The sequence below is a fragment of the Rhinolophus hipposideros genome, assembly GCF_964194185.1.
Source record: "Rhinolophus hipposideros genome assembly, chromosome: 21".
Classification (NCBI taxonomy): domain Eukaryota; kingdom Metazoa; phylum Chordata; class Mammalia; order Chiroptera; family Rhinolophidae; genus Rhinolophus; species Rhinolophus hipposideros.
The window spans coordinates 47016598-47029810 of NC_138067.1; the positions used below are offsets into that span (position 1 = coordinate 47016598).

Here is a 13213-nt window from a genome sequence, read left to right on the forward strand (position 1 = left end):
ACACTCAGTTGGGGCCCCTCATGCCGTCCAGGGCAGGCAGCACCTGGCTCATGCACAATGGCCTTATCTCTGTGTCCCTCTGTGTCCTGTGACCCTGGGCTGCCCTCCGCATACTCCCCCCGACTTGGATGGACCTGGTCAGCCGTCCAAGTCAGACAAGCCTGAGTTTAGGGGAAATGCACCCATCTAACTGTGATGGTTATTTGTCGCGTCCCGCGCAACAAGGGCAGTGAGGAGGCGAGAAGGGGCGGTTTGGGTGAAGTTTTTAAGCAAGAAACAACCAGAGACTTAATGCAGTTAAATCTCTCCGGAAGGCCAGGGGTCTCTCAGTCTCAGAGGGCTGGAGCCCAGAATAAAGCTGGCTGGAGGTTTTTATTGAGAGGTCTACAACTACAGGAAAGCAACATTGTTTCTTACACGGTCTGTGAGGCTCAGACTTCCTAACAGAAAAATGTTTATTCCAATTACCCTTTGTCTGTAAACAGTGGAAGCACAAGGTCCCAGGATGTTTTGTAACAACTCACATTGTAACAACTCACATTGTAACAAGGTCCCAGGATGTTTTTACCTAAAGTATGTTTTTACCTTTTCAGGATCAAGTCTTTCACATTGTAACAACTCTGCTGAGAGAAGTGGAAACAGGTGCAAGGGGAAAGCCAGAGCAGGCAACAGACTTTCCCAAGCAGGGGGAAGGGGAGGCAAGGCCCCTTCCCATACCTGTCCAAGGCAGCTCATTTGGGGTCCCCACTCAGTTCCGCCTGGCTTAGGTTGTATCTCCTGTGAGATATCTTACCCGTCTTTGGCTGCAAACCATCTTTTGGGGACCAGACAGAGAGACATAAGGTGTAAACAAAGGATGGAACAGAGTCCCAGAAAGGCACAACCTCACAAACTCTTCTTTCCTTAAGGAAAGACATGGAGGGACATTTGGCTAGGCTGTTGTGCGACAACAGTTATTTGATGTGTCAACTGACTGGGCTCCACAACCCTGAGAGCTGGTAAAACACGATTTTTGGGTGGGTGCGCCGGGGGTCCCCACCTGGACCAAATGGGGCAGGAGTGGATGTTCAGACACGTCCTCTGAGCCCCTGGGATAAAGCAGACATTGAGATGACCAGAAGGTTCCTCAGACACGTCTTTCCAGGGTCTTCTGGAAAGATAGAATTAAACTTACAGAGACTAGTATTTGATGCAGTGAACTGAGGAGAGCGGCCCTCCCCAATGTGGATGGCATCACCCATCACCTAGGGCCCCAATAGAATAAAAAAGGGGAAGAAGCTGGGAAGTCCATCTCTCGTGCCCTCTGACATGGAGCTCCTGGTTCTCAGGCCTTTGGACTCCAGGACTCACACCAGCTGCCCTCCAGTTCTCAGGCCGTCAGACTAGGACTGAGTTATACCACCAGCTCTCCTGGGTCTCAGGTGTGCAGACCACAGATGGTGGGACTTCCGGCGTCCATAACCCATGAGCCTATTCCTGTACTAAATCTCCGTTTATATGTATGTATGTAACCTATATATCAGGTGGTTCTGTTTATCTGGAAAACCCTAACTAACACACTAATAGTTTGTAACCCAAGAAAACAAACGTAAAAACTGCAGTTAGGAAGCAGATCTCTGGAGGAAATTCACCTTGAGTACAAACGGAAAATTAAAGATCAGTACGAATTAAAATTGAGTGGGGAGGCCGGCCACCCACCCTGTCTAACTCAGGATAGAAACCTCCCTGCTAGTGAGATATAGCCTTCCTGAGGGCAGGACAGTGAGCCAGGCCCCCCCACCGGGCGGCACCCCTTGCCACTAGAGCTGGCTGACTTTGGACATGTCAGTTAATGTTCCAGCCCTTAGTTTTTTTCCCAGTAAATGGAGAAAAAGAGTAGTATGTATTGTAGAGCGTTTGTAAAAGGATTTAATGTGCTAATGTTTGCATAGAACTAAAATAGCAGTTGCACCGTTGTAAGAGCTGGCTGAGGTTTTGTTGAACTTTAAAGAATAGTCTTTTAATATATAATAACATTTTAAACACCAGGTCTGTAACAGGCGTACAGGTTTCTTACGTTTTCTATTAAAAAAAAACTACACACACACAATTTAATCAGAAGGAGACATTGGCGCCCCCTAGCGGTCCTCAGTGTAACGTTCCGTTTTAATCTGAGGGGGCAGCGGGGCTGACCCCCTATGCGGCAGGAGAGAGACATGTCCACCCCACAGCGAGCTCAGAGCTCTCCTGGCGATGGAGTCCCGCTCCCGGGACGTGGTGGTGCAGATCCCAAGTGTTTCTTTGTGCAGCCTTGTTTAAGCTCTGTAGCAGTCAACAATGTTATTAGGTAACCAAGTGGGAGTTGTGGATGGGACCTAAACCTGTGTGAACAGACGTTAAGAAATAACACAAGCCAAAACGTAAGAAATGCAAAATGGTGGAATAGAAACACACACACACACACACACACACACACAAAATAAATAAATAAATAAATAAATAAATAAATAAATAAATAAATAAATAAAACATGCTTTTACCACAAAAACCCAGGAAAATATAAGATATAAATAACCAAATGTGTGCATACATATATCCACACACGTATGTGTACTGTACTTTTGTTATGCTCTGACTCACAAAGAATCAAACGAAATAAACTACATTTCAAGGAAAAAAATAAAGAAAATAACAGGGATCATGGGAAAGGGAGGAGGGATGTGTTCACATAACAACCCCATGGTCGGTGATCCAGGGCTCAGAGGGCCATGAGGGCGGCTCCCACGTGTGGAATTCAAGAGGGCTGGGAGAACTTGACACCATGTAATGTGGGACAGAGATGAAGAGCAGATTCAGGAAAATGGGGAAATCGGCTTTGTGCACCCCACAAAGATGGGAGCTCTGGCCAACAGCCCCCCAAGGCAGCCACACCCCTTCTCTGGGCCAAGGCTTTCTCACTATCAGAATGAGAAATCTCACTATGTGTGTGATTAGGAGAGCGTAACTATTACAGCCAATGGACCCCAAAATCTAATGACTCACTTGGGAGAGAAGGTTTAAAATACTGTGATTAATAGGCAATTGGAGAGATAGGCTGACAGATCAGCAGACAATGGCCGTTGAAGACAGTCTGTTACTCACAGTTCCCAGAAGGAGGGGACACTCAGGGAAGCACCAGTGTTGGTCAGTAGCGGGGGAGGGGACATCATAGGCAAGGGCCTGTGATGTGGTTTCCAGAAGAAGAAATGGGCAAGGCAGGGTAAGTTGGCTTAGGGGTGTCTGGGTTGTTTCAGTGGGCTGTGGAGTGCAGGGCTGATGCTGCTTGTCTGGTACCTGGACGTGGGTGACAGCAGCCAGCAGCTCATGGCCAGCGTGTGACAGCCCCACAAAGGAGGTGCTGGGGATGTGGGCTAAAGGCTGGCTGCTTTATATCTGAAGTGACTCCAGGAAGAGGTCACTTGCTCAGGAGGGGGGCAGTGAGGGAGGCAGGCGGTCAATGCAAAGTGACTCGGGCATATCATAGGGTCCTCTAGGACAAGGCGTGTCTGGCATGCATCTGTAGGACAGATGTTACAGCATCAAGTTTACAGACACCTGAAACGTGGCGAATCCAAACAGGAACAGAGGCTCTGCTGCATAGTCATCCTGGGAACCTGATGCCACCTCCTATGTGAGATTTCCAGGGTCACCCAGGACATTAATATCTTCTAGCAAAGGGAAGAGCCGTGAGGACCTTATGTGCAGGGGTTTATGGGCCAGGGCTGGAAGCAGCTGCATCACTCCTGCTCACACACTGGCTAAAATTCACCCCTGGACACGCCCAACTGCCAGGGTGGCTAGAAAGGTAGTCTCGCTGGAGCCCAGGAAGGGAGGACACCGTGCTGGTGAGCAGCCACAGTTCTGTCAACAGGGCACCTGGGGGTGGATATTTCCCATCTCCACTGCTTCCTACCCTCCTCTTATGTGGAGGTCCTAAGGATGCAGCCATTCATCAGACTCTCAAACATCTGACATTTCACAAGCTGGTGGGAGAAGGAAACATTCCTGCAGGAGAAAGTCAGAATTCACAGAGAAGTGTTCAAGCCCAGAGGAAGCCCATGGACGGATGCAGTGTTGAGAACGGACACCCACTCAGATAGACAGAATAATGTCTCCCAGAGGTGTCCAAGTCTGATCCCTGGAACCAGCTGGTATGTTACCTTATGTGGCCAAGGGGTCTTTGCTAGTGTGATTGAGTTAAGGATATGGAGATGGGAGACCCTGGATTACCCAGGTGGGCCCAATGTCATCACCAGGGTCCTTATGAGAGGGAGGCAGGATGGTCAGAGACAGAGGAAAGGAGATGTGATCACAGAAGCAGGAGTCCTAGTCAGGGAGTAGGGTTTGAAGAAGCTGTAGTGCTCCTTGAGGATGGAGGAAGGGGACACAAACCAAGGAAGCACTAGAAGCTGTGAAAGATAAGGAGAGGGATTCTCTCTGGAGCCTCCAGAGGGAGTGTAGCCCTGCCGACACCTTGATTTTGGCAAGTGAAACTGATTTCAGACTTCTGGTGTTCTGACCAATAAGACAATAAATTGTGTTGTTTGAAGCCATGAAGTGTGTGGTAATTTGTTATAGCAGCCACAGGGAATTAATACTCTCATTGTAGGGGAGGAGCTTATTGCAAGCTTATTGGGAAGAACAGCATCCAATCCCAGACTTGGAGGGCAGTAGCCAGGTGAGGGGTGAAGGTCAGTCAGATCAAGGACAATGTATGAGAGCTGGATGGGTCCTGTTGTGTTTGGAAAATGCATGGCGTCCAGTGGGGATGAACCCAGGGTGTGGATGGGAAGTGGGAACTGCCATGTTCCTCCAAGTAGGCTAAAAGCCTCAGGGCCTCTCCTGTGCAATCATGGCCTTGCCAAACCTTCACCCAGTTCACACATGTGTCCATGAGTGTGCAAGGGTGTATGTGTATGTATGCGTTTGTACAGTGTGTGCATGTGTGTCAGTGTGCCTGCATGCATTCATGGGTGTGTGCATGTGTATGTGCATTTGTACCTGTGTGTATGTGTGTAGGTGTGTTACATGTGTGTGCATGCACGTATCCATGGGTATGCACAAATGTATGTTTATATAGTGTGTGCATTCGTGTATTCATGGGCATGTGCGTGTGTGTGTGCATTTGTACCAGTGTGTGCATATGTGTAGGTATGTGTACATGTGTGTGAGTGCATGCATTCATGTGCATGTACATGTATGTGGGGTGGTTGGGGTATACACTCTGCACCTTCACCAGCCACACATCCCCTTAGACATCTCCCTCACTCATCCCTGAGACCCACACTCAGATCAGAAAACACCAATGACTTTTTTTTCTGTCTTGTTTCCCTCACTAAGTTTTGAGCATCTGTGAAAGCAGAGACTGGGGAAGAAATATCTTTGTACCCCATCTCCTCATGCAGGGCAGCTGTGGTTGGGTCTGTGAAAACATTTATTGATGAACAAGGTGAAGCAGGATTCAGAAAAATGGGGTCCCAGCTATGAGTTGCATAAGAATAGCCCAGGTTCAAGGTCAACAACTGGACTCTAGGAAGGTCTTCAGAGTCAGCTGAGAAGAAAATGGTTAAAACAATCTCTGGGGAAAGTTGAGGATTCACAGGGCATGTCTAGAATCAGCTGGGTGACTGTAGGACTGTATCTGGGTCTCTGGAAACAGCCAAGTGACTGCAACTGGGTGTCTGGAAACTGCTGGATGACAGTAGCTGGGTCTCTGGAAACAAGTGCTACATGGGAGTTCCAGGGAGCTGGTTGATCCTAGGAGGGGCTGCCTGGTTAATGAATCTCCTAGATGTTGATTACGTCTCCAGACTCCAGCTCTTGTCTCCAGGAGAACTGACTGGATGACATTCCAGGAAGGGATGGTTTCATAGGGAAGCCTTCCAAATGGCTACTTCAGACTTTTTCAAGAGCGACTTCCTGTGTCTCTAGGTGCAGAATACACGTGGCCCCGAGATCAGCGTCTGGCAAGGGCTGCATATGTGTTGGAATCAACCGTGGGCTCCATGGCCTGTGGGGACACAGCTCTGGCTGCTCTCAGTGTGAGGGCCCACTGGTCCAGCTGGGCATATGTCACCTCCTGGGTGTCTCCTGCATCAGGGCTCTGAGGGAGAGACCCAGTGTGGCCAAGAGTGAGGGAAGGGGGCTGTGGGCAGGGAAGATGGTGGCAGCCAGCCTCCAGCCAGCACCCCCTGCCCCTGTGATCCCACCACTGTGATGAATCACCATTGTGTAGACCCTCCCACATAGAATCAGAGTTGGTCTGTATGACCAATAGAAACAGCAGAAGTGACGGCATGTCACCTCCATCGAGAGGCCACAAAAGACATTGTGGCTTCTGTCCTTCCCCCTCTGGGATCCCACCCTTCGGGGGAGGCCAGCTGCCATGGAGAAGCCCATGGGAAGAGGAACTGAGGTGTCCTGTCCACAGCCCTAAAAGTACTCTGTCTTGGCAGTTGAACTTTCCGGCCCCAGTCAAGCCTTCAGATGAATGCAGCCCTGGTCATCATGACAGCAACCTCATGAGAGACCATGAACTTGAAACACCCAGCAAATCCACTTCCAAATTTCTGGTCCAAGAAGCAGATAATTTTGTAAAGCTGCTGACGTTGGGGAACTTGGTTACACAGCAGAAGGTGACAAGGACTTACTGGGGTGTGCATCTCCCTGTCCTTCTCAGGAAGTTTATCAACTGTGGCAATATCTGGAGGGGAAAGGACAATGGTCAGTTCTCTGGGGTGGAACTTGAAAGGCAAATTTGCCTGAAACCTCACAGGTTCAGATTTCATTCCCAACCTCATCTAGAACATCACAGAATATTCCCAAATGTTCCTCCTCCCCCCATTACATCTTGAATGACACTGAATGCCCACTTCCCCTCTCCCAGGCTTGTCCCATTACCTGGTATCCGCTCTACAATGTCAACAGCTGGGCTGAGCCTGTGTGGAAAGAACAAGTGAGCACAGGGGGCTCCTGGAGAAAGAGGACTGGGTGGGGGGTCGTGCCCAGGGGCCTCACCTCTCCTGGGGCCTTTGCTCCTCACCCTTGTTGCTGAGGGGTCCTGAGGACAGTCAGAAGTGTGAATTAGGAGGAGGGCTGTCTTCTCAGCACCCCAAAGAGCCTGCCCAGGTTACCCCACCCTGTCCCTGAGACCAACCGTGTTTTCTCTGACGCTGACGGTGGACCAAGAGGAAGAGCAGGAGGAGAAGACAAAGGAGGAAGGCCACAGAGGCCCCAGTGAGAACATAAACATACTCTGTAGGCAGGCCTAGAGGAAGAGGGGGTTTGAAACCAGAGAATCAATACTGCATGCGTTCATTGAGTACCTACTGCATACCATGCATATGCTGGGTGCTTGTCATGTACACACACACATATATAATCTCTCACATGCATGGTAGTCCTGCAACATGGGAATCATTATTCTCATTTTACAAAACTGGGGTCCTGAATGCTGACATCCTTTGCCAACAGGGCATTGACAGAGCTGGAATCTGACCAACACCAAACCCTGCACTTTGCCCCCTGTCGCCAAGAGGCACACAGCAGGTCCATGGTCCGTGCTCCTCTCTCCCCATCACTCACCATGATTGTTACTGTCACATGAACGTGTCTGCATGTCTCTTGGGGTGAGGAATCAGGAGGACATGGGTCAAAGGCCCAAGCTGGACAGAGGAGGCTCTGAGTCTCCCGGTCCTCCCATAGGGGTCTCAGCCTTAGCTGCACCAGCCACGTTTCAAGGGCTCAGTGGCCACACCTGGGTAATAACATTCTCACTGAATGGCACAGACATACATTTCCTTTCTGCAAGAGGTTGTGTGGGACAGCGCTGCCCTCCACCCTTTGGCATTTGTACAGACCAACAGTCGGTGGGAATGGGGACTGGGCACCTCCCTTTGCTGACCTCCTTCTGGGTTCCCAACCCTAGTGCAGGAACCTCATCTCTGATTTCTTGTTTATCACAACGGCCTCTGATGAGGACGGAACTGCCCTTCTGTGAGTGAGGAAGTCAAGACCGGACGTCCTTGTGTTGCCCCTGCAGTTAGCCGGTGAGTTGATGGAGCACCAGCCACGGTCTGGTCTTGGCACATGCACTGTATATCCATCATCACCTCCTTTACCATTCACCTCCTCTGCGCAGTGCGTATAACCACATATTTCACAGGTGGTCAGACGGAGGTCCTGGGGGCTCCTCCACACACAGGGTTGGAGCCTCCGTGGTCCCTTTCTTGGAACGGAGTTCCCACCCCTCCCACTGGTCCAGGGGCTGAATTCTCCATATGCTTTAAGAAAGGCAGGAAACTTCACCTCCCTGAGTGCCCTTCTGTCAACACCTTGTGCTTGGTCCACAATCCAGGACCCAGCCACTGTTCTATACATCACTGCCTGGGCTTCCTTTTATGACTTTCACCACAATTTAAAATTATATGTATATGCAATATATGTGTAATGTGTATAATACACTACAATGTATTTATATAGTTATATTACATATTATATAAATATTTTAATATGTAATTATAGTATATATTTAAAACTATGTGATTTAACATACATGTATAATTTGAATTGCATGTAATTTAAAAGAACTTACAGTATATGTTATAGAAAATATATCAATTACACATTTACTATACAATATATGATAATATTTATGTTAACATTTACATGTTAATTTTAATGCATAATATAATGTGTAACAATATATAGTAATGTACTTTATATTCCTTTGAAAAATATAAAGGACAGAAACACCGGCAGGGTGAGGGGTCACTGGAGCAGAGTCCAGAGTCTGAGAATGGACAGCTGCACTAACTGCAGGTTAGCTTTTTCTTACATAGGAAAGAGGGAGTCAGTCAGGCAGATTTGAGGACTGACATCCTTCCTGGGGTCTGGTCTGCTTGAAGATGATGTTATCTCCAGACTGTCCTCTTTGGAGACATTTTCTCCTTGCCCTAACTTTAATAAAAACTTTAATAAAAACTTCCTTTATAGAGTCTGTGAATGCTTTCACGTTTTGTGAATGACCAGGGGTTAATTCCACACCACAAAAAGCCTGGCCTCTCTGCACACTGAATGTCCATTCACAGATCACTCAGTCTTACAAGACACTGAGATTCTCATAAATTGAGTGGGGCAGGAGGCAGGCAGTTCCCTCCACTGTACACATCACTGCCTGTGCTTTCCTTTATGACATTCAGCACAATGTAAATGTACACACACACATACACACACACACACACACAGATTCAGACAATTAAGTTCACGTACTGATCCTAGAAAAAGTGCTACATACCTCATTACTGAATATCACTATGGGCACTTTCGAAGTCCTCCCCTTGGGAAGCTATGTACTAATGCCAGTGCCTAGCCCACCCTTCAAAGCAATTTTGGAACTCTGTTTCTGGAATGGCCATCACAGCTGTCGTATTACCCTTGATGTCCTGAATGTCATCAAAATGTCTTCCTTTCACTATTTCCTTTATCTCTGGGTAAAGAAAAAAGTCATTGGGGGCCAGATCAGGTAAATAGGGAGGTTGTTCCTACACAGTTATTTGTTTATTGGCTGAAAACTCCCTCACAGACAGTGTCGTGTGAGCTGGTGCATTGTTGTGATGTAAGAGCCGTGAATTATTGGCGAAAAGTTCAGGTTGTCTAACTTTCACGCAGCCTTTTCAACACTTCCAAATAGTAAACTTTGTTAACTGTTTGTCCAGTTGGTACAAATTCATAATGAATAATCCCTCTGATGTCAAAAAAAGGTTAGCAACATCGTTGCAACAAGTTCACGAACTCAATTGTCATACCTTCATGTGTGTATATCATATATATTATTTATAAATATACATATACATATACATATACATATAAATTTCACCCCTCACCTCCCACCACCATGCTCCTCTTGCCCTCCCAGATTCAGCAAGGGACAGCTCTTCTGAGTCCCCGGGAGCACTGGAGGGGGTCGGAGCATCCCCGATGGACCCAGAGTTTAGACCATCATGGGGGGCTGACCACACAGAGGGCAAGGACAGCCTCAGCCCAAAGGGGCCCAAAAGCACTTCCTGCCCTGGTCAGGGCACCCCTGGACCATGAACTTCCTCAAGGGAGGGTGGATCACACCACAGGGGACAAGTGGCCTAGGACCCACCTGATCTCTGGAAGCCCACTCCCCACCCAGCCCAGCAGGGCCAGCTCCCTGCCCACCCCGATGTTGGGCTGAGTGTCCAGGCCATCATGGTGTCCAGATGGGGCCAGGGTTCCAGGGTCCTGAGCCAAGTGTGAAGGCTGAGGGACATGTGTGCAGCCGGGCAGGGGAACCAGAGGACTGGGGGTCCCCAGTAGGGCAGGGAGCCTGTGGACAGAGGACTCAACTCGGGACAGGGTCCAGGGGCCTGGGACAAACCTGAGGGCAGAGTGGGGACTTCCTCAGCTGTCAGCACCAGTTCCAGGGCCTCACTGAGCTCAGACCAGCGGGGCCATTTCATATAGTTACAGCGATAAGACCCAGCAGTGACTTCACTCACTGCGCGGATGGGGAATCGGGCCTCCGTTCCCGAGGATCCGTGTTGAGAAGTGATTTTCTGATCCGTGTATGCAGATCTATTCTCCTTCTGCTCCAGGCGGAATAGGTCAGCCCCAGCAGGGCCCCGGCACACGATGGTCACAGGCCGCCCCCGCGGGACCACAGGGCCTGGCTCGGCTCTGATGGAGGGTGGGGCCAGGAGCCCTGGGCGGAAGCAGGGCAGGACCTCAGGTGCGCCCTGAGGAAATCACTACACCCCACAATTCACCTATTTTAGGTGTGCCATGTGTTTTAGCAACTGTACAGAGTTGTGCGTCCATCACACTCCAATTTTACAACATTTCCATTATCCTCCCCCCAAAAACCTCCCATGCCCATTCTAGGTGGGTGTGAATTCTCATCACTGCAGAGTTATTTCCCCACAAGACACAAGAACCCCGAGTCTTGGTCACATCTTGGATTTTTGTAGGTATCAGAGCAGGCTGGGGGCCTGGTTACATGTGTCTGCCCACAGCCACTTTCTAGGGAGACAAAGAGGGCTGGGAGGAAAGCACAAGATAAGGACCACCAGGTCATTGGGACGACAATGGAAGCAGGAGTCTGAGTCAGTAGGAATGATCTGGGCCTCCTGTCTCCAGGGCAAGTCCTCTGTGCAGCGCCCATTTCTATTCCCTCTGTATTGTCTACCTTCTTCTCAGCCTTATTTCCATTTCCTTATTATTGAGGCTTTTGAAAAGCCCATGTGTCTCAACTAGGCTTGGGTAGGGGGTGGGGAGGAAGAGAGAGTTTGTAGCCCTGAAACAAGAAGATGGCATCAAAGTTACACAGTCGGGATAAGACAGGCAGGAGCTGGCAAAAGTTCATTCATTCATTCATTCATTCATTGTGTCTTTCATCCCTGTCTTACTTCCTATCTCCCCAGTCATTGATGCCCTCCATGTGCCATTGGGTCCACAAATATGAGAAACACACACAGGGTCCCTGCCTTTGTGGGCTGAAACACAGAAGCTGACTAAAGAATTTTGCAAATCTACAGCTATGCACTGTGATACGTGCCTGCGGGTGAGTGTGGGAATCTCGAGGCGGGTGCAGGTAGAGCTGACCTCCTCTGGGAGTCAGAGGGAAGAGGCACTGAGCTGACACCCCAGGGCCAAACGCGAATTACGCAAGCTGAGCGATAGGGCGCGCCGGGCACCCAATAGGGAGATGTCACCCAGGGAGGAGGCCTCGGGTCTAGAGGGGAAAATGGTGTTTGTGAAAGTGAAAGAAAGCCAAGGTTTCTGAATATAAGTGAGTCAGACAGCGTGGGGACAGACAGATGCGGACAAAGAGATCTGTGGGTCTCATTTTATCAGAAGATAAAGCGTGAGAGGACTGACTCTAAGGAAAATAATATTTTGCCTGAAAATAAAAAAAAATTATGTATGAAAAACAAAGTTTTTAAATGTAGACTCACCATTTTGCATGTGAATCATGTGGCCCAGACAGAGCACTGGAAGAGAGAAGCTCTAGTGAGGAAAACGCCCAGCCCCTGGTTTCCTCATAGGGCTGCGAACAAGGGGCATTTGATGGAGCCGGAAGTGAGCCCCCGATAGCTTCCAAACCACCCTCCTCAACATTACATCTAAGCACAGTCTTTCTCCTTGCTCTGAAAGTCTCAAGATAAACCCTCAATCTCCTCTTCCAAACAGGTACTCCTTCCCCAGTCCTTCTTCCAGTCTGAACTTGTCCCCATGCCCAAATACCAGTTTCCAGGACTGAACCTTCCATGGTCAGACTTAGGTCTGGGCCAGAGCTGAGGGAGAAGACCCCCGGAGGGGACCACTTTGCTCCCCCAGGGTCCCAGAGTCTCCTGGACTGGACTGAGGACTGAACAAGGACACAGACTCTTCCCCAATTCCCACCCTCTCTGTCCCTGGAAAGCTGCCCCTCCATTCCAGACTCACCGAGGCCCAGGATGGTGATGGGGTGAGGGGCCATGGCCAGCCCTTGCTTCCTGTGCCGTCCTGGAGCTAGTGGGTGCAAGAACGGAGCCTGAAGCTGACACAAGAAGACAGGATGTGTTGGCCAGGGGCCGTCTTCGGGTTTCTACATCAACTACCTCACCCAAAGGGGAAGCACACTCTCCCATCCTTTCCACTCTTCCTGCTAATGTGACAGAGGGAGGGCCTTGGCTTCCATTTCTTTCCTCCATGCTCAAATGAGGCCTATCTCATCTCCAATGAACCCCCTGGGTGTGGACCTCATTGTCATCTACCAGACAAGGAAGAGCGTGGATTTGTGTCACAAAGTGACTTTACCGTCAGTCCCAATGCCGCAAACTAACCATCTGTTCTTGGGCATGGCGATGCTACTTTATGCCAACATGTCCTCATATTTAAAATGGAAGTCTAAACTCTCCCTCCAAGGATTTAATGTTATGATACATGTTAAATTCCCAGCAAGGTACAGAGTGCATTAAAAATGTCCTACTAACATGGATTCTTTCCCCACCTTCTCCCAGTGGCATTAGAACCAGAGGAATAGGGTGGCCCATCAGCATATGCAGAATCCTAAAGGCATTGATCAGTCTGGAGAGAGAGCTTGGGACCAGACCGTGGGGTTGGGGCCAAAGGGGCATCCAGCTGGCCGGGTAAAAGGCCGGACCAGGGCTGGTGATGGTATTTGTGC

The 13213-nt window shown here is 49.3% G+C and overlaps 1 protein-coding gene across 2 annotated transcripts; it reads right to left on the bottom strand.

The window, feature by feature from the left end:
• Positions 1–5402: 5402 nt before the first annotated feature.
• On the bottom strand, positions 5403–12741 carry LAIR1 (leukocyte associated immunoglobulin like receptor 1). 2 transcript variants are annotated; one of them, XM_081032837.1, is made up of 8 exons: positions 12490–12741; positions 12000–12035; positions 10424–10747; positions 7175–7285; positions 7036–7078; positions 6919–6956; positions 6669–6721; positions 5403–6121 (listed from the first exon to the last, which is right to left on the bottom strand). In XM_081032837.1, the coding sequence occupies exons 1-8, from the start codon at positions 12521–12523 to the stop codon at positions 5975–5977; spliced, it is 786 nt and encodes a 261-aa protein (XP_080888963.1). In that variant the 5' UTR covers positions 12524–12741; the 3' UTR covers positions 5403–5974. The 2 variants fall into 2 exon arrangements, with proteins under 2 accessions (XP_080888963.1, XP_080888964.1); XM_081032838.1 differs by having other exon boundaries at positions 5436–6121; positions 12000–12091; positions 12490–12647.
• Positions 12742–13213: the final 472 nt, after the last annotated feature.